The sequence below is a fragment of the Talpa occidentalis genome, unplaced genomic scaffold (genome assembly GCF_014898055.3).
Source record: "Talpa occidentalis isolate TD23 unplaced genomic scaffold, MPIMG_talOcc4v2.1 talOcc4.7, whole genome shotgun sequence".
Taxonomy (NCBI): domain Eukaryota; kingdom Metazoa; phylum Chordata; class Mammalia; order Eulipotyphla; family Talpidae; genus Talpa; species Talpa occidentalis.
This window is the reverse complement of record NW_023605083.1, coordinates 131151831-131176398: the sequence shown is the minus strand read 5'-3', so window position 1 is coordinate 131176398 and position 24568 is coordinate 131151831. Positions and strand designations below refer to the sequence as shown.

The following is a 24568-nucleotide window of genomic DNA, read 5'->3' as shown; positions in this document are numbered from 1 at the left end:
CATGAGCAGAGTCCCCAGGCTCAGGCTGAGGATGGTCTCCACGTGATGGAGAGTTCACTGAGGAGGAGTCTTCAAGACTGTTACCTGGGGGAACGCAGGTGCCCAGAGGACAAGGCTCCACGGAACAACCTGGCCTGGCCTGGCTGCTGTGCCCCAAAACCAGGCTTTAGCACAGCGCTTCAACTTCAGGGGGCTCCAGAGAATTGCTCCAAGCATGGGTCCCACGGGGGGTGGAGGGGGTCTCTGAGGGGCAACAGGTGCCATTCAAGCAATACAACTCTTCTTGGAAAGAATCCGAGGAGTTAGTGAACATTTTATTATCGGTGCTTTTATAGCTCAAATGAATCTGAATACCCTGAAATGATAATAACATCGTTAGGCAAAAACATTCTAATCAATGGTATAAGTTTAATCTCTGAACCCTCCAGCTGAAATGTAAGAAAGAGCTCCTTTCTCCTGTGTTAATTGCAAAACAAACCCATCGAAAATGAGAACCATCTTTTTTGCACGCAAGGCTGGGGACGGCGCAGCAGTATTTACGGGCGCCGCTCGGGCAGGTCCTGGCTCTGAGATGGGCTCGCGGGGGGCGCTCCGCATGAACATGAGGAATGAGGTCTCCTGGCATGGCTGCGTGTGCAGGCGCTGGTCCGGTGCTGACCCCTTTCCAAGCCTGTGAGGGAAGCATCACTATCATTCCATTTTTCAGCTGAGGAGACTGAGCTACAGAGAGAGGCCCCATAGCTAGTGAGTAACTGAGTCGGGATTTGAACCAAGTAGTTGCATTCCAGCCCCGACAAGATCAGAGCCCACATCACTACTCAGATCTGGCAATTCAGTGCTGGAAGGGAATGTAGAGACCCACCCCCACCCCCCCGCACACCCCGCCAGCATGGTCAGCCTCCCAGAGGGAGGTCACCTGGCCAAGTTCACAGGTCTGGGTCCTCCTGCACTCCAAGCTCTGAGCTGGGGCTGACAGGAGACCCCATCCCTGTCTTCAAGTGGGTGACTCACTAGCCTAGGAACCACCAGCTGCCATCAGGGAGGTGGACGTCAGGAAAAGAGTGACAGGACAGGTTATCTGAGCTTTGAAGAGACACAGGACAGGAGCAAACATGGATTGGACACCTATGATTGGACAAAAAAGGAAAGAAACACTCTCTGGGGACAGGCATAGCACAAGCAAAGGCCCTGGGGCACAGTGGGTGTGTTGTGTCTGGAGAAGGACTGGCTGTGGTCAGTGAGACAGGACCTGGGCCCCAGACTCACTTCCCAGAGCCCCCGTTTGCTGCCAGGCAGCCATCCAGGGAGTGATGGGCTCGTGTCTCCATAAGGCACTTGTGTTTGTGTGCACAACACAGGACGACACTTACCCAACAGACACTTAAACAACAGACAAGTCCTGCAGACTTGCAGCCAAGGGGTCACAGGGCCATGCCCGCTCTGAGGACTCAAGGGAAGACTCCTCCATGCTTCCCTGGCTTCAGCGCTCCCAGCAGTGCTTCTTAGCTTACACATGCAACACTTCAGTCTCTGCTCCATCTTCTCCCGTGAGTTTCTGTTTCTGTGTCCTTTGCCTCTGATAGGGACACTAGTGGGGCCGCCTGCTCACCAGTGGACTAATCTTGACTGTGTCCATAATGGCACTATTCCCAAAATCAGTCCCACCCTGGACGTGCAGGAAGGACATGAATTTGGGGGGTGCTATTCAACCCAATGTAGCCATCAATAAGTTTCGTCCCACAAGTGACTTTATTGGCATCCCTTGCTTCCACATGGAGCCCCATATACTCACATTTATTTATTTATTCACTCATTCATTCATTTCCTGAACTCTGTGCCGCTCCTGGGGCTTTAGAAAACCAGAAAGCACCTGTCCGGCCTGTGGCCTCCACACAATTCCTTCTTTTCTCTGAGACTTTGCTTGGATATACAATGGGCCAGGCTGGCCGCGTGGTAGGCCTGGAACACACGCACCCCCTTCCCCGGCCGGGCCCCTCAACCACGCTTATGATTCCCCAGGGCCGTGTCGGGGCTCAGTTGAGCTGGCTGCCCTGGTGGCTCGGGCCCCCCTAATCAGATTAGATGTGTATTCAAACAAATTGATGATCCGTTCCATTAGATGCTTTTTGAACACGCTTTTCTGAGCGAGAAATCCATTCGGCAGCAGCTGCACAGGCCGAGGCATAATTGATTGTCGTTCCCTCCCAGGCCCCAACATCAGAAGGTGCTTGGTTCCTGAAGGTCACTGGCAGGATTAGATTAAGGAGGGTGAGCGCCTTCTTTCCTGGCTAATGAAGCACTCGGCATGCAGGCAGCAAGGGCGAGCTGGGCTGGCATCTGCCAGGGAAGAGGGGGCGGGGGCATCAATTAGCTTCTCATTTGGGAGAGGCAGTGAGGACAAGGGTTGGGATGGGCTGGGGGCTGGCTTGCCCTGGCCTGACCAGGTAGGACAAGAGCAAGCAGGTCAAGTCTGACTCTGGAATGTGGGAGCGGGAAACAGCTGGGGAGCCCCTGAGCATGACTTTATCAGGCATCGAGAGGGGCCTGCTAGCATAAGCCAGCACTGCATGCTCTTGAATGTTTCCTCTGGACCACTGGGCTAGAGCAGGGCTCTGCCTGGCAGATTCTTCTGGGTCCCTACCCCCAGCACTGCACTCCTGAGCCCCCTGTCTAGGGACCTCCTCCCTTCGTTGCTCCCCCAGCAAGAATCTCTGCCATGGAGGGCAGATCCATGCAGATATTTGCAAAACCCTGAGACTGAGCCTTTGCCAAGACCTCACGATGCATCTCTCCCTGGGCAAGACCTGGTTCTTGAGGCAGCTTGGAATGATCATGGGGCAGCTGAATCTGGAAGACTCGGATGTGAGACATTCACTGAGACAGCAAGCACCTCGTGCTGGTGGCTTCAACATGAGGAAGTGGGTGGCAGCTTTCATTATACTTTCTGCCCCCTTCTCCCAACCTGAGCCCTCCAAGCCCTGTATGTCAGGAGGAGGGTCTCTTGGTACCACGCCCTGTGCTCCTGATTCTGCCTTATGGCTCAAGGTCATCCGGCAGCCCCCAGCACCCGGTGGGTCCTAGTGATAAAATTAGTCAGGCTACTCAAGGTCAGACTTTAATCAACACAGGAGCTGGGATTTAAACCCAATTTCACTTCACCCACTGGGACCCTCAAGTCAGACCCATGGAAAGGCAGCAGCTGGAGCAAAGCTCTGGGATGTCCGCCCTCCAGCCTCTCTTCCCCCAAATCTCCTGGAACTCCTGAGACTCTGACACTTGCCTCTTCTTCCTTGTCCCCCCATACCTGCATCTGCTCATCTTCAGCACTGTTGGGTCCTTTCTTCCAAGCTGCTCTCCCTGTACCCCACTAGGCCATCCCTCTGTAGCCCTTATGTAGCCCTAAGCTCTTCTGGGACTTTCTGTCCCTTTATCCTTCCAGCTGCTTCTCCCAATGCATTCCCAGCCCGGAAGCCTCAAGCATGCCTGATCTGATGCTGGGGATATCAGAAGCTGCCACACGTGTGGCCTGTCCTCTGCCTGGGCCTTCTAATCCTGCATCCGAGAGAGGCCACCACCCCAATCATCACCCCACTATGGTGGGTGGGAAGAGCAGACATTCTAGGCCTGGCCTGGAGACTGGGTACTTTGCCCTCTAGGGAAAGAGCTCAGTGGGGTGGGCCGGGTGTAGTTGAGCCAAGCCAGACTTGATTAGAAGTGCACGCAGGAGGGAGCCAGCATGGAAAGGAGCATCACCTGGCTTCAGGGAGGGAGTTAGGAGGAGCTATTTTAAGGGCAGGCCCAGGAGGGGGGCAGTGTCACAGCTCTTCTGGGTGAGCCACAGCCAGGCATGCGCAGACGGGCCAGGTGGTTCCACCCCACTGCGCGGGTGGGCCCTGGGCCTTCCCGCTCCAGAGGGGCTCGAGCTGACCCCTAGGTGGGATCTTACGTTTCTTATCTGCCATGGCGCCTCGTGATCAGCGTGGTAGGCCAAGTGTGGGCCGGGCTCGCCAGTGCATGCCCAGTCCACCTATTCAAACGGGACTCGGGGCCACACATCCAACCGGCTGCATCTTCTTTCTCCCAGGCTGTCCCGGGACAGCTCAGGGAAGCAGAGACAGTGATGCAAAGAGCCACAGGTCAGGAATCCGCCAGGGCTTCATGGCTGAGTCAAATGACCAAGGATTCTCGAGCGTCTATTTTCTCATCTGTAAACCAGGGCCACACTAGCACGGCCTTGAGACATATTGGGATTATTAGCTGAGCGATGGACATTAAGGCTCCAAGTCTGGAAAGTTCTGTGAGTAGTCTGAGATCAACGATGTGTGGGAGACGTGGTGTTTGGGGGGAGACACCTGCCTGAGCTCCTGCTGCCCCGGGTGAGCAGCCCGCTGCAGCAAGGGGCCCAGGTTAGGAGGCCAATCCGGGGCCCGGGCGGTGGTGCCAAGACCGGGAGACGTGGGGTGAGAAGCTTGCAAGGACCCCAGCCTCCACCCGGACCCCAGCATTCCAGAGCGGCTCCCCATGACAGCAGGCGCCCCGTACCTGGAAGGGAGCTGTGAGAGAGGGGCTTGGGGTGCTGCCGAGCAGGGAAGGGGGCTTGTCCCAGTTGAAGCGCCTTGAAGCTGGCTCTGGAGGGCAGAGGGAATTCTTCCTGTTGGGTGGCATTGCGGGTGGAGGTCTTCACCCCAATTTCCTCCACCCACTGGCTGGCCCTTCCAGCAGCCGGGTTCCCAGGCCTGGGCTGCCTGGGAAGTCAAGTCCCAGGAGAGACGGAGAGAGCCTTGGGGACTCTGGGAGAAAGATGGCATTCTTGTGCTGGGGGCTGTAGGGAGGGGGGAGGTTGAAGTTGAGATTAGCTTCTGTGTGGGGCCATTTAGCCTGGAGCGGAGGCAGTGAGGATGACAATAGGGACTTTTAGAGGGCTGTTGTGGGGAAAGGCAAAGAGGGGGCTCAGCTGTGATAGGAAATGAGATAGGAAAAGTCCAGGGCAAGGTCCTTCCCTCCTACGGAAGCTGCTCTTCCTTCCAGGGGCTCAGGCTCTGTGGTCAGGGACCCCAGCCATGCCACCCCAAGTCCCACACAGAGGGCCTGTCCTTTCGGTCACCAGCAGGCTGACAGCTGCCTCGTGAGGGCCCTGCAGGTGCACATACATGTGTGCTCACATACATCTGATTACAGATGACTCATCCATGCCTGTATAATGCAACATAAAAGTTCCCCAAAGATGCAGTAAGTAAGCGAATATTCTCCACTCCATGAATAATGCAGACAGATGAAAAGTGCAATAAGGGCAATATTAACAAAGTCCCCCGCGTACTCAGAAGGAGCAGAAATCTTTCATGGGCTCGAGGAAGGTAGCATTGGATTTGGGTCTTAAAAAATAGAGACTCAAGAACTAAAGCTGAGAACCACCAGGAATTAAAGCTAAAAAAAAAACAAACATCAGCAAATCTTAACACTGCCTTAGTGAGACCCTCTACTTTGCTTAAAAAAAAAAAAATTGCCCAAGACAAATGCTTCTGTACAAATTCACTGTTCTGGAAATTCAAGCAAGTTATCTTTCATGCCAAGGCACGGTTACTGTAATAATTTACAAAGCATAATATGTAACAAAATGTAAATATATAAGGAGATCCTAAGCAATGAAAAAAGAAAGTTACAAAAAAGGTCTAGAGTGAAAAGTGAGTCCTCGCCCACCCCAGCTCCCAGGCCCACTGTTCTCCCTAAGCACCACGGAGCCCACGGTCTTATGTAATCCCCTAGAAAATGACTGTGCACGTGCAAGCAAATGTATTTTTATACTTGAAGGGGGAAAAACTTGTATACAAATGGCAGCAGATTATGCACCCTATTCATTCCTCACTTTTTTCCCCACTTAACCATAGTATTCAGAGATTGTTCCAGAGCCCTACATGCCCGGGTTCTATTGTTTGGAGTTGCAATCATTTCTTTAACCAGGGCCCTCTTGACAGCCATTCAGGCCATTTCCAAGCTTTGGCTGGTACAAAATAGAACGCTGCTATGAAATGCTGTCATTTCAGACACCCAGGCCCAAGTGTCTGGGAGGATAATTTCCCTGAAGAGTTGGTGGGTTGGGAGAGGGTGGCGCAGTTTTAGTTTTTCAAGCATTGCCAGATTCTGCCACGCTGGGCCTCGCAGGCTGGCTAGCACGGGGCTATCACACTTGCAGATCTTAGCGAAGTGATAGGGAAAAAAATGGTATCTTCTTGAGTCTGCGTTTGCCTTTCTCTTATCGTGAGGTTCAGCATCTTTGTAGCGGTTCCAGAGTTATTTGTAATTCTTTTCTGTGAACACTTCATATCCTCTGCCCATTTTTCTATGGGTCTGTTCATCTTGTTTGTTGTTGATTTATGGGAATATTTTTTATGTCGGCAAAATGAGCTCTTTGTCCATGATAAAAGTTGCAAATATCCCCCCCTTTCCAGTTTGTCATTTTGTCGCTTCTTTTTGTTTACGGGCATTTTTTTTTCCACACAGACTTTTTATCTAGTTGAAGGTATCGCTCTGTTTTATGACTTTCTGGAGTTTGTATAGTACTTAGAAAGTACTTGGCAAGTACTTGGCTTCACCAAGATTATATATTTTTAAACCACTCTGATTTTTTTCTAGTTCTGTTAAAATTTCATTTTTCATGTTTAAAACATTGATCCATCTAGCATTTATTTTGAGGTAAAGTGTGAGGAAGAGATTCAACTTTATTTTTTTCCCCCACATGTCTCCCTAGCTATTCCAAAACCATTTGCTAAATAATTGATTTCCCCCCACTGATTTGAAATTCTACTTTCATCATGGAATTCTATTAAATAATTCCATATGTATTAGGGTCTATTTTTAGACTCTCTTATCTACTGCTTCATCAGTCTATTTGTGCAAGCACACACTGTTTTAATTATTACAGCTTTATAATATAGTTCAATATCTAAACTAGTCTCTTCTGTTTACCATTCTTTTTCACAATGTGGGTTATTTGTTTGCTGCTGGCTTTTTTAGAATCAATTGTCTAGTTAAAAAAAATCCTTCATGTGAGAGTTTGCAAAATGAGGAAAAGTATATGAAAATGAGGTCTGTAGGTTGATTCTTCTATCCAGTTATCCATTCTCACAGTAGATAATTATCCATTCTCAGCTATCCTTTCCCACTAATAAGGTGACTAACAGGACTGTCATGTGCTGTTGTACATGTTGTATACTGCACAAACCTAGTGTTACAGGGCAGCCCCGATATGAAACAGGTTGCCTGGCTGTGGGTCCTCACCTGCACGCTTAAAAGGGTCTTATTAACACTCCACTGCAGGCACACACAAAAGGTTAATAAAAGGTTTATTTACAAGGGAAGGGGAAATGAGGAAATGTACACCTCAGGGAGAAAAGAGGGAAATAAAGTCTTTAACGTGTCCTGCCTGATCCGCCGACCTGAAAACCCAATGGCACTCTGAGAGTTGGCCGCGAGCCGAGAGCTGGCGGAGCGCCAAAAGGAGACCCCCACCCCCCAAGGCCCACGTGTCTGATTTTTATACCAAACCTGGCTGCTTAACCCCACCCTCAGGTTCCAGCCACCTTCCCTTTGGTGGTGACGGGATTTGTCTCTCCCTATGTCCTGATGGCTTTTGTCTGGAGTGGGGTTGGCGTCCACAAAGCCTGTATGGAATTAGCTCAGGACATCCTCTCCCCCTAACACTAGGACCAAGACTGTAAAGACCTATTGGTCTCTCCACAGGGATCTGTCCCTCTGCGTGTGTGATCAAATGTAATAATAACTAACCTTCCTATAGCACACACGGGACACGTGGTGTTTTTTCATTTACTTGAGCCTCACAATGAGTGTAACCCCAATTTACAATTAAGGAAATTGAAATGCAGAGAGATGAAGTCACTTGCCCGGGGTCAATGATTTGTTGCCCACCTGTCCATTCATAGCACAGAACTCTGTCCCTGCACATAAATACACCAGGAGAGACACTTGAACACACAGACATATGCACACATGGGTGAGTGAACACATATACACACACTCAAAGACATGCATACACACACACAACACAGACGCACCATGCCCACTGTGCTTTTCCTCCTCCTGCATACCCTCTAACCACCCCCACCCCCAACCCCCCACCTCCTCCATTCCAGCCAGAGCAGGCCTGCAGCTGGCCGGACACCCTGTCCTGTCCCAGCCCTGCCTGCCACAGCCCTGCATTCAAAGGCTGGGGGCTTTTATGGGACCCATCCATCCTACAGCAGAGTCGGGGAAAGGAACACTGGCCCCTCCGGGCTGTCTTGTGAGGATAAAGGGAGATGAAGGATGCCCCAGCCTTGGGGCGCAACAGGTTCTCTGGAAAGGGTATTCCCTCCCCACTGCCTCTTCCCCCCAAGTCATTATCTCCAGCAGCTGCTGGAATCAACCCATCCAAGCAGAAGGCATTCGGCTCCAGGCTGGCGCCCTCGGAGAGCCCAAGGAATGAACTGGCAAATTCGAACCTGGGAGCAAATTGCCCAGCCAGCCCGTTTGCAGAGGGGAGGGTGTCTGGGTGCAGACATGTGCATGCACACATGCCCACCCCCCACCCTCTGACTGTTCTGGCTCTGAGTCAGCCCCGCATCCAAGGGATTTAATCACTGCGGGGCTGGGAATGTTATTGTTTTAAAACAAACGAGTGATGACAGGAACTAACAGAGGGTTTTTGAAAATGCGATTCAAAGGGCTCTTGAAAGCTGCTGGAGAATATGAATGCGCCTTTGAAGTGCGGATGTGCCCGTTTGTTAAACTGAGAGGAGCTGGCGGGTGGAGAATCATCTTCCCGGGCAAATGGGTGCCCGCAGGCCTCTCCTTCCTTCCAGTAGGCCAGAGAGGGCTGGGACCCCAGAAGCACAAACCCTCTGGGAGGGTGGCATGGGGGGGCATTGGGAAGGGCACCCCCCAGTACATGCTCTGAAAGAGGCACCTTTTGACCATTTTTTGGGCTGTCTGTGCACATGACAGTTGCTAAGAGTGATGGAGAGAGCGTAAGCGCAGCAGCAAATCCCAGATTGAAACATCAGCGGTCACCGGGAGAGGGCTGCCAGGAGAGCCAGTGGGCAGGACGGGGCTGCTGTCCACACCTGGGCTTGCTCAGCCACCATCAGTCCTCTCCCAGGCCTGCAGGGCCCCCTATGTCCCCCCCAGGCCACTGTGGTCAGGACCAATAGCAGGGAAGGGGAGCAATGAACCCCTCCAAGTAGTTGCAAGTTATCTGTGAAATTGAGACAGGGTGAGTGGAGTGGGCGCCACGCAGCCCGACCAGTTCTCTTGGACCCAAGTCACTGTGGCGTCTCTTGAGTTTTCAGTCTGGACACAAATGCTGAACTTACCCAAAGACCGCGGGTGCCCCATTCTGGGTAAATTGTAGTTGAGAGGATGGAGTCAGGGCCTAGGGCCTCAGAGGGTCAGCCTGGGGTGCAGGAGGGACCCTACCTGCCTACCCCCATCGGGCTGACCAGCCTGCCAGGATGACGCAGCCCCTCCCGGGCAGGGATGCCTCCTCTTTGTGTCAGGAAAGAAATGAACATCAGCCCTGGGCCAGGCATACGCTGCAATTTCCGTCCTCCTCTTGCTGGGCCCTGGGGGTTCCCGGGGGCTGTCCCTCCTCCTGTGATTCCTGATGGAGGAGCTGAGACTCAGGAAGGCGAATTTGTTCACACCTCTGTGTCTGGAGGTAGTAGGGTGAGCACACACAGGAAGGGGTCATGAACCCACCCCCCACCACCACTGTGGGCCTGGAAGTCAGGATCCCCAGGACCTACCCTGCCAGCTGCTTCCTGTATGACTCAGAGCACACCCCATACCCTTGGGGTACCGAGTGATGGCAGGGAGAGGGTGCAGGGGCTGGGCCTGACACCTAGGGGCTCCTCAGCAGCCATGTGGCTGGCCTTGTGGCATCACAGGGCAGTGCCGATGTGAGCATCAGGCCTGCACGCCCCCGTTGAGTGGTCTCTGAAACTGCCTCCCCCCTGTATCAAATGCAGGGGCTCAGGAGCATACAAAGGTCTGTGTCCTGTCCTTTCCTCCCAAACCTGGCAGCCATCCCACCTTCCTCAAGTCGGGCGCGTGGGCACCAGCCCCTGGGGGGCCTGCAGGGTCACTGCTCCCCAGCAGCGTGTGAACCTGGGCTTCTAAGGACTCTAAAAGGTGGATCCCGATCCTGTCTGATCTGGGGTTGCTGAGGGGTGAATGAGCAGGTGTGAAAGCCCTTGGAACAGCCCAGAACCTAGTAGGTGCTTTAGTCTTGGCTGTTCCCAGGTGCCCCTCCTCGCATCCCGCTCACCCCCAAAGGGCAGGCGTGCTCAGCAATGGGCTTGGAGCCCCTCCAACCCTTTCCTCCATCCCTCGTGCCCTTTTGTCAGCCCCCTTGTCTACGAACACCCCTCCCGTCCCACTGGCCAGGAGGGCTGCGTTTCTGTCCAAACCCGTTGGGTTGAGGGGTCCCGAGTGCCTGGTCTCCATCCGTGCTGGAGATGAGTCAGGGCAGAGGGCAGAGTGACTGGGGAGGCACAGTGATGGTGCCACCCTCTGCCAGGCAGCTGACACGGCGTGAGCACAGGCAGGCGAGGCAGGCTGGCCAGGACCTGGGGTGGAGGGTCAGGCAGCCCTGTGGTGGAGAGGGCCCACAGGGGGGACTCTGCCCTTGATGTCTTTGGGGGTTCCCTCAGCATGGAGGAGTAGGACTCAGGACCCTCCCATCATGGGGGTGCATCTCCTGCTCTCCTGGTGACACTTGCATTCCCTGTGGCTATGGCACAGTCAGCACCCTCCTCCTCCTGCCCTGGAGGGAGAAATCCAGAAGCCAAGGGCATGGAATGGGTGGGGATCCCAAGGGGGAGAGACAGAAAACCCCGGAACATGGGGGTGGCCACAGAGGGACTATATGGAAGGAGGGTGGGGGGTGCTGGTTGGTAGATGTGGGGGCTCAGTCTGCAGAATGAGCCCTGAAGGCAGACAGTCCCAGTTCAGGTCCTTCCCAGCCACTGGACCTGGGCACCTTCCCTGGCCGCCTGCCCGGTCTCCCCAGGGGCGTCAGGGCACTTAATGAGCAGAGCACCAGGGGAGCAAGTGGCACCCAGTGACTTCGCCTCTCTGTCTCCCACAGATGACGTGGCCCCGTATTTCAAGACGGAGCCAGTGCGGACACAGGTGCACCTGGAGGGCAACCGCCTGGTGCTCACCTGCATGGCAGAGGGCAGCTGGCCGCTGGAGTTCAAGTGGCTCCACAACAACAGGGAGCTGACCAAGTTCTCTCTGGAGTACAGGCAAGCCTCCTCCTCCCTCCTTTGGGGTGCCAGGCGGTGGGGGTGGGAGGTTGGGGGGAATGTGTGGCGCTGGAAGCGGGGGTGAGAAGACCCTGCCCTGCCGAGCCCGGCAGAGGATGACTGGGCGGGAGGCCGGGAGGGGGGGGGGGGGGGGATGGGGGGGGAGTGGCCGGAGCCTGCCTTCTGGCAGCAGGTAGGGTGCTCACCGCCGCCGCAGCTGGATGGTCAGCGTGACTGTGGCCACAGCCCCTCCCCCATCCCCCAAGAACTCTGCCACCTCCGGGAGGCATTACTGGAGGTGGTTTTTGGGTTGCACAGAGGGATGGGGCATGAACAGCCTGGGCAGCAGTAACAAAGACATCTTCTGTTGGGGGCAATTTAGGGGGGACATAGAGGTGGCCCGCCCAACCATCTGGCTGTTTGTACCCACACGGTGAGCCCCCAGGACACCGCCAAGTGGGAGAAAGGCGAGAAGGGAACAAGAACTGGGTCATGGGGGTCTGAGGGTTTGCTCCCAGAAGGGCGAGCCTCCAGCCTGTCTCCCCACTTCTCTGCCTTCTTTTATTGGCTCCCAACCCTGTGTCTGGTGATTAATCTCCGGGCCTCTTGGGCATAATCGCTTTTGTTGGGAAAACAAGATTGTCTTACCCTGGGGATGTGGATCCAAATCTGCTGCAGGGGGACGGGAATGCAGATGAGACAGGGGGGGATGCGAATGAGAGGAGGGGGATTTAATTGCTCCAGGGTCTGACCTTTCCAAAAAAACGCATTCATGACTTTAGGAAGCATGGAAGCCGGAGTTTGGGGTGACCCCCAGATCCTGAATCTGACCCTGGACTGGATTGACTGGTGGGTGTGGCCACTTTGGCAAAGCAGGGAACAGGAGGGGCCAGGACAGGAGGCAGGAGGCCCTCCAGTGCCAACTCCAGAGAGCCCAGGAGAGCCCCAGGTTGTCCTGGGGGGCCTCTCTGAGCAGCCCCTGTGATGGTTTTCAGGTGAGCACCCAGAGTCCCTCCTGAGCTCTGCCTGGCATCCCTGGGACAATTGTGACCTTCTGTGACTTGTGAGTCTGGGGTGGTGGGCGTGCTCCAATGGCGGTGTCCATGGATGGGCGTGATGAGGTGCCAACCACAGGCCTGCCCCGGACCGCTCCTGGCAGGGAACTGGCACAGGATCCAGGAGGATCCTTAACCTCAGTCAGAGCCACTTTCTGGTGCCCTGGGGTTGCAGGGACACAGGGTAGGTGTTACACAGGCGCAGACTCCATCTCAGCTTGAGAACCGGACTTGCCCCAACGCGGAGTGGGCCTCCTTTGAAAGGGCTCTGTCCCTGGAAGCAGCCAGGCACCAGGGCCAGCAGCTGGGGATGGCAAAGATAACAATAATCGCTCACAATGAAAGGGACTTGAAGGTAGCAGATGTCGCCCCTCACTCTGTGAGGACCCGGTTCATCTCTCGCGATCCTGTGGGCGGGTTCCATTCTGTTCTTCCAGCTCGCCCGACGTCAGGTGGTGGGGCTGGCCTTCAGATGCCAGCCCCCTGGATGCGGAGCTCGGTTCTGCTCCATCCAGCACACAGCCTCTTGTGGGCGAGGAGGGTCAAGTTCTAGAACACAGCAGCGGGAGAAAGCAGACATTCCATGGCAGAGGCTGGAAGTTACTCGGGGCACAGAAATGAGCTTGCCCTGGGAAACTCAGCCCCTTCCTCCTCACCCCCTGCTCCGAGCACTGGCCCCCATGGCTTGGTGGTAGCTCATGCGCCAGATGCTGACTGAGCAGGACCTCCTGCCATTGGAACTGCGCTGTCCGCACAGGGGAGGTCTGTGCTCCTGGGGTGGCCTCGAGTGCTCTGGAGGATCGGGTGGCCCTACCTGCCACCCTACCTGCTGCGCCCCTGGAGGTCAGTCCCCCCTGCCAGACCCAGCCCGCCTTCTAAGTCTTTGCAGGAGACACTGCGAGTAGATCACAGAGCCCAGGTTCAGGGGCCTTAGGACTCAGGATCTAGGACATGACCCTGCCAGCCCCTCTCCCCTGGGGCTACTTGGCTGTACCCACCCCTGGGCTCAGACTCAGTTCCCATGGGGTAGTGACCACCCACCCATTTGGGGATCACAGGCTGACAGCCACTTGACTTCAGGATGGAAGAAACTTCCCTTAAAGCCTTACATAGACCCTCCCAGGGCTGGATTCTGATTGGCCCAGCTCAGGTCATCCCTGAGCAATGCTAGTGGACGCAGCATGGCCACCGTGATTGGCCAGGCCTGATCATGGGTGTACTCTGGCCACGGCGCGTGGTGGCCCCATGCTGGAACCGCGGTGGAGAGGAGAGCTAGCAGAAGAAAGGAAGAGGGTGGTGGGGCAGACAGAAGCCCCCCCTCTACTCCCCACCCTGCCCCCAGCGAGGGCCTGACTCACTTGCTCACTCTCTCCATCTACACACCCATGTGTGCACTGTTTTTTTGCTGACTTGTTTAAGAATTAGTTGCAGGAATCCTGTCACCTGCCCCCTAAGTAGCATTTTCTAAGAACCAGGCCTTCTCCCAGGAAGCCACAACCTAATTTTCACCAGAAACGGTTTTCATTAGATACAATACTCCTAGCCAACTCTTAGTCCAAATTCAAATTTTCCATTTGTCCCAGTTATGTCCTTGTGGCCATTTTTATTGCTGTTGCTTTGATGCAGGATCCAATCAGGACTACACTGTGAGCTTTAGACTTCTTTAATCTAGAACTTTCCTCATTGCTTTATCCTATCTTTCACAGCATTGGCAGGTTTTTTGTTTGTTTTGCTTTTTGTTTTAAAGATTTGTTTTTATTTATGCATACAAGAACTGGGCAATAAAGAGAGGATTCACCAGAGTGGGGAGCAGAACAGGCAATTCTACTGAAATACCCTGCTGAGGGGAGCAGCGGGCGAGACAGGAGAGGTCTGCTGTACCATGTGGGTCAGCTCCCTTGCCGGGGATCGAACTCAGGCCACAGCCTTGATAGCACTGAGACTTAACTCCACCAGAGGCCCCAGCATGGGCGTGTTTTGAGTCTTGCCAGCTTTGCAGAATGTCCACAGTGTGGATTTTGCCTTGAAAGCCTCATGATGAGACTCACATTAAGCTCTTTTGGCAAAAATATACGTAGGTGTGTCCTTCTCAATGCTTCATACCTGCAGGTGCCCGTTTACCCCGTGATGGGTCATGGTAGGACCGGACCGCGGGCAGGCTATTTGCCAGCTCTCTCCACTGGGAAGTACTGGAGTGTCGTCATCTCTTTGGATGGCTTGAGACTGCGAATCCTGTCTTCCCCAGGAATCTCCCACTCGGGCTTGGGATCCATTGATGAGTCTTACCTGAATCAATCATCGCCATGGTGATGGTGATAAACAGAATTTCTGTTTCTAGCATTCCTTTTCCTTAAATTAGTTGGCATTCCTTAAAAAAAAAAAAAAAGCTTTCATTTCTCACCTCTTTTATATTTATAACTTAGCATCAGTATGAACTAGTGGGTAATTTTACCTACTCAGTGTGTTTTAATCCATCCCTGGTTTATTCATTCTGATGCTCACAGTAACCCCGATTTGGCCAATGGAGCTTCTGCAAGTTGATCCTGGGTCTTTTTGACAATGCACCATTGGATTTTTGGCACTTTTTTGCTTTTGGACTCAATGAAACATTCCAGATTCACCTTTTAAATAAATACCTCCGGAAAATTGTGTCACACAAGAGGTTGACCTGTGTCTCATCCCTGCTTCTGCAACCGACTGCTCAGGATTTCTAGTCTTTTGCAAACCGTAGGCTAGAGTCTGGTGAGAATATCCAATTTCCAGGCAGAAAGATGACTGAATTTATTCAGCAAGTTGAGAGAAAATAAGATTGGAAGGACTGCCATAAATTTAGCCTTGGAGTACTGCTGTCCCCAAAGCAAGATGCTCAAATCTGCGTCCAGTCTCTCAAAGCCTTTCTTCTCAGTGGCACCTATAACAGAATGGTGTACACGCCTGTGTGTGTTTGTGTGTGTGTGTGACATTTACAGGAACGAAAACCTATGCATCCTGAGTGCATGTAACTGTGATGAGTGTGTGGGTGTACATGCATTGTGGGGGCGCGGTGGAAATAGCCCCACTTGAACACTACCATGCACCTGCCACTTCTGTCCCCTCAGGCAGAATGCCTTAGGCACCCTGGGGTTATTCTCTCGTTTTGGCGTGCAGCGCCACTGCCCACTGTAGAAGATGAAGTGAGATTCTGTGGGCCAAGCCCAGTCCCTGGTGCAACAGACAGGAAATAATGCCCTGTTAGCACGATCCAAGGTGCCCGTCTCAAGAGTAAAGGACAGTCTGGGCGCAAACCCATCAGCCGTCACGTGCACAGGTGAGCACGTTCCTCCCAAGAGCCCTGCATCCCTCTCCAACCACACAGCCACGGCCCAGGACCCTTCCCCAGCCCCTTTTGTCCAGCCCCTGGTGGCACATCTTTATCCATTTTAAAACCAGCCCTACCTTCTCAGCTCACAACTGCGGTACCTGTCCGGCTAGGATGCGACGCAGAATGAGACAGGAGGGAAAGAGATCCCTTTCCCTGGGGGCGAGGAACTGGCCATGAAGACCTTCCCAGAGGTTTGGGAGTCAGCTCCACTGCAGGGAACGGGAGCACAGCCTCACACACTGACTGTCAGAGTAGGTGTGTGTTTGGGGGGGTGGTGAACTCAGGCATATGAGGACGATGTGCTTGAGTGTGCACGTGACTCCTCATGGTCTTGCAGATGCTTTGAATGTTTGTGAGTGTGCATCTGTGCAGCACGCAGGGAGCTGTGTGACTTTCTGACTATGTAGGGTGGTCACTCTCAGGAAGGTCAGGCCCCTTTTGGGACCCTAGAGCCTCTCCTATCTGACTGCCCTCGGGGTCTGTCCTCCCAGGTTGAATCAGTTCCACCTCAGTTTTCGTCCATCTCATCAGCCCATACTGCAAGGCTGGGGGTGAACCTACCAGCTCCAGAAATGGCAGATCAAGTGGCAGGGGTGGGGAGGCGGGAGGAGAACAGTGACCGCCTGTCCCTGTGCCACGTCCGGCAGAATTATCGACCGATTATTTACCGTGCCCTGCTAATGCCTTCTCCCACAATTATTCTCACTCTTAAAATCAAATAGAAGAGGAAGTCAGCTAGCAGACTTTACACACACATGCATGCACACACTCCTCCGCCGGGGAGGTACATGTACACCCGAAGAAGTGCTGTTTCTGGAGGCTGACGTGTGCCAGGAAATTTGCACACGTCAGCTCCCAACTCGCACAGACAGGAGGGATGTTACCATCATTGTGCAAACAGCAAGCCTGGGGTGGTGCAGAGAGCAAGTGGCTGATCCTGAGGTCTGTCTAACCTAAGAGTATCCCCATGCCCCTGAAAACACACACACACACACACACACACACACACACGTGCCCAATGGGACCCCTCCTAACCCTCCTGTCGCCTTGCGTCACCTTCCAGCCCAAGAGGCAGGAAGTCGGGGTCTCCTGGAAACTGTCCTGAGGGACCAGCGTGAGGGTGTGAGCCCAGGTCCCGCCCTGGGGTCCGCTGGCCCTGCTTGGCCTGAAGAACTGGAGTGTGGAGGGGGAGCTCAGTGCTCAGGCAGGGCTGGGTCCCTGTGCCACTGATATCTGGGAGTCCCAGTGTCTGGGAGCCACATAGACTCAGCAGCGGAGGAAAAGAAAGTCTGGGGAGGCAGTGACCCTGTATGGGATGACCCTGGCCAGGGGGGCATGCGGGGCCGCTGTGGCCTTTGAAGTTCTTAAGAGAGAAGATGAAGAGAAACTCCTGGGTCAACTGCTTTGTTTCCCACTTATCCTCTGGCCTCTCCTAGAATGAGAGCCTGCGGCACAGGCTGGCAGGCTTCCCAGAGGGCACCGGAGCACACGTCCACATGGGTGCCAGGAAACAGCCAAGCGCCTGCAAGCAGCAGTTCTGAGAGAATGCTATTATTATCTCTGCCTGGGGCCAGGGAGCACAGCTCAGAGAGGTTCAGCAACTTGCCCAAGGTCACACAGCCATACTGCTGAGTCAGGTTTCACCCAGAATCTTTTGGTCCCCAAGCCTGCATCCCTCCCCCTGCTGCAAGCTGTCTTGTACTGCTCATCCTCTCCCAGGGCAGTGGCACTGCCAGGGCCCACTTTCTGGGGATGGCGCTAGCCAGCCTTGTAAACTAGGAGAACTAGTTCCGGCTAACCCCACCTATGTCACCGCTTGTTAATGGCCACCTGTGCCAGGCGCAGGTGGCTACGTTCTCTCGGGTTCTTGCTCACCCAGGTACCAGCAGGGGCAGCTTCCTGATACATGAGGGAGGCCAGGCTTTGTGGTTCTGCTATGGGGCAAGGTGAGAGCCACCCCGGGACTCTTAAACCTGCCTGCTCTGCTCTAAATAGATTCTGCCATCTGCTGCGTAAAGACAAACATACTTCAGTGTGTAAGACCTTCAATAGAAAATAACTTTACTACAATTCGTGTGCAATAGAGAAAAGAAAAAGACTGTAGTTAAAATAGTTTCCAATTAAACACCCCAAATTACCCATCCCCCTGTGGGTAAACGCCCAGCCAAATGGGGTTGGCTCACAGCAGGACTGCTGAGGCCCCAAAAGCCTGCCATAGTCTAAGGCACCTCCTGGTGGGGATCCACAGGAAAGGGGCAGAAGGGGCCAAGCAAGTCTGGAAGAAAAGGAGCAAAATCAAAACCCAAGTCACGATACGTCTGCGTGGTCAGCCTCCCCACGGGTCTTTCACTACGTCTGTCTCTGTCAAGTGTCCCCTTCCTTGTCTGCCAAGTCCCTGGCATGAGGCCAAGAAGTAAGCGCACCTTCTCACATCTCTGCTCCAGGCCTTCTTCGCCTCTTTCCCTCCTTCTGCCAACCTCCTCTGGCTTCTCCGGCTCAGCTCCACCCTCCCTCGGGTGGGGCAGGGAACCTGCAACCTCCCCTTTCTCTGGGGATTACCCCGTTACAGTTCTGTTAGCTGAAGTGGTAGAGGCCTGAAGTTGTAGAACTGTTACAGGGCAACCCCAATGTGAAATGGGGTGTGTGGCCTGACTGTGGGTCCTCACCCGCACGCTTAAAGGGACTTGTAAGGAGACTCAACTGCAGGCGCACCCAAAAAGGTTAATTGAGGATTTATTTACAAAAAGGGGAAATGAAGAAAGCCACCCAGGGAGAAAGTAAAAGAAATAATTGGTGCATGCGTCCTACCAGACCCCAATAACATGCTGAAGGCTGGTGAAAAACCGAAGAACCCCCCAGCCCCACATGCCTCTGGTTATATACCAAGAGGGGCTGCTAACTCCCCCCGCAGTTCCCAGCAGTCCCCCTTTGGGGGGGTGGCATTATGGGATTTGTAGTCCTTGGTGTCCTGGCTGTCCTTGGTCTGGGGTGGGGGTGGAGCCCATAAAACCTGTGTTTGTGGAGTTCGTTCAGGTCACCCTCTCCCCCCAACAGAACACCCTCCTCTCCTGATGAAGGGACGTCAGGAGATGCTGACACCTGCTTGTTCACCACAGTGCTGGGCAATGAGGACACTGTGAAAGGTAGTTGCTGCCCCCCACCGACCCCCGAATGTGTTCCTTTAGGCGCACTACTTGCTCTGGCCTCCGTGGCCCTGTGCGTTCAATGGGAATAAAGCAGCAAGGCCCTGGCAGGGCAGTGGTGAGTGTCGCGCGGGAAGAAGCAGCAAAGGGGAGTCTGGTCAGCCATGGCGCCATAAAGGGGCCCAATAAATACCAGTCCCCGCCCACCTCACCCTCCCTCCTGGGAGGTCCCGGCTCCTCATCCTCTGGGAAACCAAACCCCACCTCCCCAGCCCAGCCTCCTTGGAGATTTACTCCCTTTCAGCCATGAGTTTGGACATCTTGTCTGAAATTGAAGGCTGCTGGTGAGGAGCTGTGGTGCAGGAATTAGTTATGATGGGCATAAATTGAGTTTTAATAGAGATGTACATGGCACCGAGCCAGTGTACTCAGGCAGAGGGAAGGTAGTAATTAAAAGTTAACGAGTTTAGAAATCTCACCATCCTCAGGGAGGGGTGGGGGAGATGGGCCGGGGGCGAGGGCCCCCAGCCGGGCGTGCTGCCCCTCCCCTGACCCACCTGCCACCTCACCCACTCCCGCACCCACACAGGGCAGGTCTGCGACGGCAGCTGTGGGAGCAGTTTGAGGGACCCTCGGGCAGCGCCCTGTGCTGGCCAAGTGGGATTTCTTAGTCGGGGTGCTGTTAACACTTGGGGTTGGATCATTCTTTGTTTGGGGGCTGCCCTCTGTGTTATAGGGTAGCATGCAGCACCCCTGGCCTCTACCCACTACATGCCAATAGCTCCCTCCCCAGATGTGACAACCTAAAACGTCTCCAGACACTAAAGGGGATGGGACCACATCACCCTGTTTGAGAACCAGCATCCAGAGCAAGGCACTGGGGCCTCCCCACTCCCCCATCTTTCCCAACTGGAGCAGTGCTGCCCTTCCACAGGCCCGCATCTTGGGGTTAGGGCCTGACTGGGCCTAGGAGGAGCAAGGACGGAGCTGGCTGGCACCTCTGCCCTCGACTTTGTGCAGTGTGCCCCCTGCTTTCATTCGGGTCTCGGTGCAGGGTCAAAGGGGCAGGGCGAGGCAGGCATGATGGTTCCATTGCACAGAGCAGAAAGTGGGGTTCAGAGAGACCCAGAGCCCAGCCTGCCCAGCTTCCTTCACCTAGTGAACAGAAGGGTCCAGCTCCCCAAAATTCAAATAACCACCCTGGCCCCCTCTGGTCAGCCCTGCTTGAAAGCCTGGGTGGCGCAGACAAGGCCACTGATGGAGACAGTGTGGGTGGGGCTGCCATTGCCTATAGTTGCCCTGACCCAGTCCCCATGGTGCCCCCAAATACTGGAGTCCCTAAGCCTAGCCATCCCCCTCCCTGGGGTGGAGGCCTCCCCCAGCTGTAGGGTAGGATCTTCCTGTACCTGAGGGCCAGCTGTCCCCTGGGGTTTGCTAGTGAGTGACAGGAGAGGCGGATGGGAGGGAGGGCAAGAGGGAGCAACAGGGAGCACCCCAGAGGGTCAGGCAGACAGTGGGCGGAGAGGGACACAGCTGACTCCCTGGGCCTCGGGTTGACGTTGCGATAATGATGTCAATTAAGACAAATAAGTTCAAAATGCAAGGGGAAAGGAGGAAAAAGAAGCCAAAGTCTCTAAAACATTGGCAGGCTGGGTTTCCATAGCAACCTGTTTCCTCACCCTCTCACTAATGGGTCCTGGCTTGAGGAGGAAGTGGCCCCTCTCCCAGGAAGCTGGCAGGTGGCACCTTGCTGGACCCGGACTGGGGGGCGCCCAGGGCCTTGAGAGGGGCCCTTGTCCCCAGGATGGTGTCCAGGCCACATCCTCTGTCCCGGAGCTGGGACGCTGTGGGCTTGGGAGGAAAATCACCACCCCCACCCTCCTCCGCCGAGATGTGAGTGTCAGAACTGGAATCCAGACCCAGGGGCTGGAGAGGGAGCTTGCGCCCTCCCATACCGCACCGCGAGGACAGGTCTAGAACACACAGGGGTGCACATCCCAGCCACACCACCCCCCCACACTTCCCCCCTCCCCAGCTTCCCAAGGACTGGCAGCCCTGGACAGGCCCTGCAGGCGCCGGGTCCCAGGAGTGCAGAACAGAACATGCAGATGAGGTACCTTTCATTAACGCCTCCCAAGGAAAGCGTTTTGCTGATAGAGAGGGCTATTTATTTCACGCAAGGAAACTTAGCATGCAAATCCAGAAGGGCTTGGTCGTTCACCACCTGAAACTGACATCTTCGAATTTGGCTTGAATCCCGGAGGCATCCAGTGCAGAGAGATGGGCGTGGTGGAGGCGGCCTGGCCCCAGGTCCCTGCAGGCGGAGAGGCGGTCCCCATCCCAGGCACATATGTCTTTGATCTGGGCTAGTCTGGTGTGTGGAAGTAAGATGTTCATTTTCTCTCTGCACACAGCTGCACTGGAGAGCCCAGCTTGCCCGGAGAGCCTTCCTCTCTGCTCCTCTCCACCCAGATCTGCCTGCATCCCCCTCCCCAACTTGGCTGTCAGCCAAGACCCAGAAACTAGTTAGATCTTGACTCAGGCACTCGGGCAGGCAAATGGTGTGGATGGACGCCAGGGAGTCGGGACTGACCCCTGCTTCCTGGGGCTGCTTCATGCTCGATTGCTGCATCCCCTGTCCCTGAGGCTTAAAGTCCTCCCTCAGGTCTGCTCATGGGCTGTCTCAAAGTAGGTGCAGATGGTCTCTGCCATCTGCAGAGGAGGGTGCAGATGGTCTCTGCCCTGTCTGGCCTCCCAAGAGGAGTCTGCTGCACCCCACTTTTCTGCTCTCTGCTGGGGTGCACGTTCTATAACTTCAAACTGCCTACCTGTTCCCCTAGGGCTTCAGAGCTCCCTTGGAGTGTGCTGGAAGAGCAGGAGGGGGCTGGAGTAGGGTTTCGGCTCCAGCTGGCAGCCTCTTTGGGCTGGGAGATACGGAAAGTTTGGGGCTGTGTGCGCATGGAGAGGGAGGGTATGGGGACCGAAAGACCCTTCGTCCTGCAGAATGGGGACTCGTCATTAAGAAAGAAACGTCGGGGTGGGGGGCAGCCCACAGCATGTCTGGGCCGTCAGCCTCAGCAGCTATTCCTGGGGACATACAGAGCAGGGCCTTGCCACAGCCTCTGGTCACTCCCCCGCCCCCCAGTTCCTGCCTGGAAAACCAGCCCAGGCTTCAGGGGCCCCACACCCACAACCTGTGGTCTTCCTGGATGCTCTCTCCAAGTGGCCGGGCAGGCCTTGGCTGGGGCCTCTAGTTTGTTGTCCTTTGTGGCCCAGTGCTCTGAGAGACCCACATAGAAGCTCAGGGCTCCGAGACCTGGGCTCCAGAATGTTCCACCACATTCTACAGGTGAAAGCAAGTCAACAAACTAACCCGGGTCGGGGGTGGGGGGTCATAGGGAACAGATGCCACGTGCTGATGGTGTTGCCGCTGCAGTGTCGGGGCGTCCTCCTCCACCTGGAACTGTCACCCAGGCCCCGCCGGCGCCTGGCAACCGCTCCCAGCCCCTTATCCGAGGGCAGCTCACAGGCCGGTCCCCAGGGCCTCATTAACGCAGTTCTGATCTGGCTCCCTCCTCAAGTGTCTCTGGAGTCACCTCCGAGGGTGACTAGAAAACCCAAAGAGAGAGGCAGGGCTGGAGGCCATCATGCCAGACGGAGGCCAGAGAGGCCAGGCGGGTGGGCTGTTCCTGGGGCAGCTGCTGAGGATGGGGGCAGATGCTCAGGTGTGCGGGGAGGGCAGTCGGCCCAGGGGCCCCGGGGCTCGGGGCAGCCGCTGTCCGCAGCTCCTGGCCCTGGAGCACCCCCTCTGCTCCCCAGGCTGGCTGACTGGGCCAGGACTTGGGGGGGGGGAGCTGAGCCCAGCGTGGGGAGTGAGGGCAGCTGTCCCTCTCGCAGGGCAAATGGGGCAAATGAAGCAAATCGCGGAAATGGCATGCATGGTCCTGGTGGCAGGTAACTCAGCGCGCGCTTATCTCCCGCCTCCTCACGCCAGGCGCTGGCTCGTCCAGAGTCCTCTCCTCTCACCTCGCGGCCCGCAGGCAGGCACAGTGGTGTGGTGACTGGCAGCCCAGAGCTAGAGGCAGCGTCCTCGGGCTCCTCTGGCTGTGTGATTCTGGGCAAGTTACTTAACCTCTCTGGGCCATGGTTTCCTCATCGGAGTCTGCCGAATTTGGATAAAATGAATCCCGACCTTAATTCTGACCCCACAGACTAATGAGGAGTAAATGTGTTTCATGTGTGAAGTGCTGAGAACTGCCTGGTTTGTAGAGCTCTATTATTATTATAACTAGTACCCCTTTTATTTTATAGATGGGGCAGTGGGGCACAGAGCGATTAGGCCACGTGCCCAAGGTCACACAGCAAGTGACATACACAGCCCAGGCCCCTGCAGCGCCACCATTTCCCGCCAAACCCTCGAGCATTTGCCTCCAAAGTCCCCAGTGCTGCGCTGGCCGCGAGAAGTTGCTGGTGTGTGTTTTCTGCCCTCAGTGGAAGGGTGGCCAAGGAGGAGATACCCTAGAGCCAGGAGCTGGGGGTCAGGGAGCCCTCCCCGCCTGGGGCCTGGACCGGTGTCTGGGGGAGGAGAAACACAAAAACCACTGAAGCCTTGTCTTAGGCAGAGGACACTCAGCTATCAGTATGACCCCAGGCCAATGGGCACGCGCCTGCACCCCTCCACCTGCCCGGGGAGCTGCCCACAGTATGTGCGATGGCAAAGGAGGCCCCTTTCCAGCTTCAGCCAGCCTGACCTGCCCTGGGAAGCTGGGGGCAGCCCAGAGAGCCAGTGGCTTCTTCCACCACCCCGCAGCTTCCCCCTCCCCTTTACCAACATTCATTAATCCCACAAACATCTGGCCTGGGGAGTCCAAGCCTGGTGAGGAACAGGCAGCGGGGCTCAGCGGGCAGGAAGCACAGGCCAGCTGGGCAGAGCTTGGCAGGGCTCACCCCATCACTGGGCAGCGAGTGCCACCTGGTGCTTCCACACACACACACACACACACACACACATAGTTAATGCTCCCACACGTGCACCCCACCCCCTCAGTATTAGCCATCCTCCTTCATAGTAATTGAAGGGACATTGCAAGCCCTTCCTGCTTGAGAGGAACAGGTTCTAGTTCCCTGGCTCCTGGGCTTCGATATGTGAGGCTGGTGCTTAACTCCTTCCCTGCAGCCTCCAGGGCCGCGGTGTGTCCTGGGGGTGGTGACAGCAGAGAGACACAGAAGGCATGGAAGGGAAGCTGGGCCAGGGCGTCTCTAAGCAGAGCAGGGCTGCACTGTGTGAGGGGCTGGTGGGACCACAGTCCCTGGGGCCGCAGCCTCTGTTACTGCCACAGCTGTCACCCCCACGCACGGCCTGGCCCGGGCAGGCATGCTGTGGCTCCCCCGTCCAGGACGAGCAGTTAGTAGTGACGCTTCACCCCTGAGGACACCTTTCTTGAGTGGCTGCCTGGGTGCCTGCGCCTTGCTGGAGGTCGGCTGTGGCCTGCTACCCTCCTTTGTAAGCTTCACTCCGTGCAAAATCACACTGTGAAAAACCACAGGGCAGCAGAGGGGAACAGCTTGGGACAAAACTCCAGAACGTGATTAGAGACACTTGATAAAAGGGAGGTGCCCCATAGAGGGGGCTGCACGTTCACTGCCAGGAGAGGCGTCGATACTAGGGTAAATACGGCGCTCTGCCTGGGAAAGGCCTGCAGCCTTGGA

The 24568-nt window shown here is 55.3% G+C and overlaps 1 protein-coding gene across 2 annotated transcripts in view; it reads left to right on the top strand.

Moving 5' to 3' along the window:
* Window positions 1-24568, top strand: part of SDK2 (sidekick cell adhesion molecule 2) — a 212435-nt gene that overhangs the window by 90700 nt on the left and 97167 nt on the right. For both annotated transcript variants that reach the window (XM_037495165.2, XM_054689621.1), the window contains exon 2: window positions 11141-11300. In XM_037495165.2, coding sequence (XP_037351062.2) covers window positions 11141-11300 — 160 coding nt within the window. The remainder of the gene's footprint in view (window positions 1-11140; window positions 11301-24568) is intronic.